Raw genomic sequence first — 3,675 nt, 5'->3', positions numbered from 1 at the left:
TTTATTTTGTTCAATGCAGTTGTGAATTCAATTTGCATGTGTGTTATAAATAATTTAAAAACATAAATAATTTGAAAATTTATTTCGTTCAATACAGTCGTCAATTCAATTTACAATTTACATGTGCCTTACAAATAATTTAAAAAGATAGAAAATTTGAAAATTAACAAAGAAATGTTTCTTTTAAAAAAAATTGAAAAACATTATTATTTAAAATTAAAAAAAACTATTTACCCATCTAAACGAAAGTCTTTTTTTTAAGTACTCTAGAAAAACTATTCAAACCATTTAAAAAAATCAAACGCAAACCTAAAAATAAGTGAATTTTGTTTTTTTTTAAGGTTTAACAAAGTGTAACTAGTTGTAGCCTATTCCCACCTTGAACCCTTGTTTCCATTCTTCCAATTGCAACTCAACCATGTCGGGTCACGAACCCTCTCCTTCTCCAAAGATTCTTCTCGCAAAGCCAGGACTCGTCACCGGAACTCCATCCGCCGGTAAATTCGGCCGTGCCTCCACCGCCGATGAAGATTCCACGCACCTCCGTTCTCGTCTTCCTTCCGTCGCATCCCTCAACCTTCTCTCCGATTCATGGGATTTCCACTTTGATCGCTTTCTCCCCGTAAGTAACACCCTCCCTTCACTTCTACTATCAATTTTTTCCGCTCAACAAAAGAAAATTGTAACCGCAATTGGATTTTCAAAACGGTGCAGTTTTTGACTGAGAATACTGATTTCACTGTGATTGGAGTTATTGGATCTCCCAGTGTTGGCAAGTCTACTATTATGAATCAACTTTATGGTTTTGATCCAAGTTCTCCTGGTAATAATAGTTTTTATTTCCTATGTAGCACTCACATGTGTGATTACTATTTTTATTTATTTATTTTCAATTTATTTTTGGTGTCCGTGCTTCATTGTTAATTTCTTTTCCTTTTTTACTCTATACTTTAAAACTTTGATTTTTGATTGATATTTATCATATGATTCTACAGGGATGTTACCTCCTTTTACCATACAATCTGAAGAGACTAGAGCTATGGCAAGACATTGTTCTATTGGTATTGAACCGAGGATATCTTCTGAACGCATTATTCTTCTTGATACCCAGGTTCTTACCCTGAATAGTTTAACCTCATTGCTCAAATCAATTATATCTGTGTATTTATAGAACTATTTTATTTGTAGCCTGTATTTAGTGCTTCTGTTTTAACTGATATGATGAGACCGGACGGTTCGTCGACAATTTCCGTGCTGAGTAGAGAATCCTTGTCGGCTGAATTGGCTCATGAACTTATGGGTATTCAGGTAAATAGTGACTCTCAAGCAGAAATATGTTTTCAATTAAAAAAAATGTAACTTTGTGTATAAATATATCTTTTTAGCATTTTTGTAATTTTTTAAAAACCTGTCGCCGATGGCCGTGGCTGATGAGTTTTGTTGTGTGCGGATGCTGCAAAGTGTCTTTTTAGCTTGCTGTTTTTCTATCATCCATATGTCATATTCTGCTGGTGGTATCCGAGGGAGTTGATGACGATAGCTTGTGGCATTTGATGTCGACGGTATGTGTTTTGGTCATAGTTTTTTCCGTGATACTTTTGCATATGCTTCTACTGTGTTCGGTATCTGTATTGCACAATTTATGGTGTTAAACTTTTTTTTTAATAGTAAAAAAGGGAGAATTACGGTGTTAAATATATAGATGTATTAAAAAGGACTGACCGTGCTGTGTAGGTTGACTTGTTGAAGCATGGCATTTCAGACCCATCCTTGCTGGCTTCATCCCTTTCGCAGAGCTCTAACTCAGGGCATGATAGCGATAACAAAGTTTCTGAATGTGAATACATGGCTACTCCTGTTTTTGTACATACCAAGTAAGAAATATCTTTTCACCTTAACATATCTGTTTGATTGTATTAAATGTTGTAATTATTGTAATGCATCCAAGATAAACTCTAAGATGTTTGGATCTCGTGATTAATTATTCTCCCGATGTGGGACTCTTAACAATTATTTATATAAACAAAGGGGAAATCTTGAAAACTAATTAAATCAGTATAAGATAATCGATCACTGAAAATTACCGAAGATTTTCAATTATGAGGTGTAGTACTGACCATTAGTAAAAAATAGTTAATTGCAAAAACACCCAAAAATAAAGCCACTTGATACTGAGCATTAGTCTAATTGTACATACCGGATGCTTTTTTCAGACTGTGAATCCCTAGTATGAACTTCCATGCGTTATAATTTTCATCTTTGGTTTTTCCATGACATTTAGTTGAATTCAATATAACAAATTGCAATCTTGTTATATTTTTATCACAGTTCAGCCTTGTATCTCCATGGTTGTCAAGATCTCGATGTACATCTTAAATCTCATGATTTAGCAATCTCACTCATCCCCAATGATCCCGATCTTTAGAATCACGTGTTGTAGCCAAGTTGTGAAAAAAAACTTGTAAGACCATTGATTTTGTGTGATCTTAGCCAGTTCTGGCCATGATCAGTCATTTTCCGGCCACGTTTGCTGTTTTCTGGCCACCACCATTACAAGCTGAGAAGGTTGAAAAGATGTCGCCGGTTCGGCGGAGGCCATTTTCCCACATATACACTTTCCTACCAAAATGTCATGTAAAATAATTTCAAATATATAGTATAATTTTTCATTTTACTTATATCTTACGATTTTTGTTACGATCTTGCTACCCCGTCTCGATCTCACAAATATAACTGGGTAGGATCTTCTAATCTTCGTTACGATCTTATGTTTTATGATTTTAGTGCCCCCCTCCCTTTCTTGACAACCTTCCTTGTATCCACTATTTTCTCCAATTGAAGTAATCTGTATGATGTACTAATTTTTTTTAAAAAAACTTTTTCTTTACCTGTACAGGTTACAAGATCAAGAGTTGACTCCTAGAAATAGTTTGCAGCTGAAGAAGGCACTCATGCAGTATCTCAAGCCAACCTCTTTTGTTAAAGAAAATGCTAGAAACAAATCCAAAGAGCATCTTTCATCTTCTATGGTTCAAGGCAGTCGCTCTGATTCTGACACACTAAGTTTGTTTACAATCCCATTTAAGAAAAAAGAGGAAAATCCACGAGCTCAGAACGAGAGTTACATTTCTGCACTATGGAAATTAAGGGATCAGGTTGATTTTTTCTCCATGCATACACACGCACACTCACACACAAATGCATTCAAATAATTCCCCCAACTGTAATAATCAACAATATTTTTTGTTGCCGTAATTATATTACTTCCTTCTTGCTGACCCGTTAGTTTTAATAATCAACGAAGTTTAGGACAGACTGTGATATGGTTACATGTTTTTCAGATTTTATCCATGAAGTCGCCATCATTCAGGAGACCTGTGTCTGAGCGTGAATGGTTGAAAAATTCAGCCAAGATTTGGGAACAGGTTAAAAACTCCCCAACGATATTTGAGTACTACAAAACCCTTCAACATTCTGGTATGTACAGGATTTAGAAATTTATTGAAGGTAGAACTATTCAAGATAGTGTCAAATTTTGTTTCAAGATGTATCTTATTTTGATGCATAATTATCACATTCTGGTATTTATTTTGCATTTATGGCACCAATTTTGTAGCTGGTGTGTACAATTTCAGTAAACTATAGCAATGATAATTTTATTGTTTTGCTCATTAA

The 3,675-nt window shown here is 34.6% G+C and overlaps 1 protein-coding gene across 1 annotated transcript; it reads left to right on the top strand.

Annotated features, from left to right (window-relative positions):
• The first annotated feature begins 308 nt into the window (after nucleotides 1–308).
• LOC127120896 (uncharacterized) lies at nucleotides 309–3,675 on the top strand. Its single transcript, XM_051051486.1, has 8 exons — nucleotides 309–622; nucleotides 715–823; nucleotides 996–1,111; nucleotides 1,189–1,308; nucleotides 1,473–1,562; nucleotides 1,735–1,874; nucleotides 2,897–3,155; nucleotides 3,342–3,675. Exons 1-8 carry the CDS (start codon nucleotides 419–421, stop codon nucleotides 3,492–3,494), a joined length of 1,191 nt encoding a protein of 396 aa, XP_050907443.1. The 5' UTR covers nucleotides 309–418; the 3' UTR covers nucleotides 3,495–3,675.

Source organism: Lathyrus oleraceus, chromosome 2, assembly GCF_024323335.1.
Source record: "Lathyrus oleraceus cultivar Zhongwan6 chromosome 2, CAAS_Psat_ZW6_1.0, whole genome shotgun sequence".
In the NCBI taxonomy this organism is placed as follows: domain Eukaryota; kingdom Viridiplantae; phylum Streptophyta; class Magnoliopsida; order Fabales; family Fabaceae; genus Lathyrus; species Lathyrus oleraceus.
The sequence above is the reverse complement of the archived record's forward strand: the minus strand, read 5'-3'. Positions and strand labels throughout refer to the sequence as shown.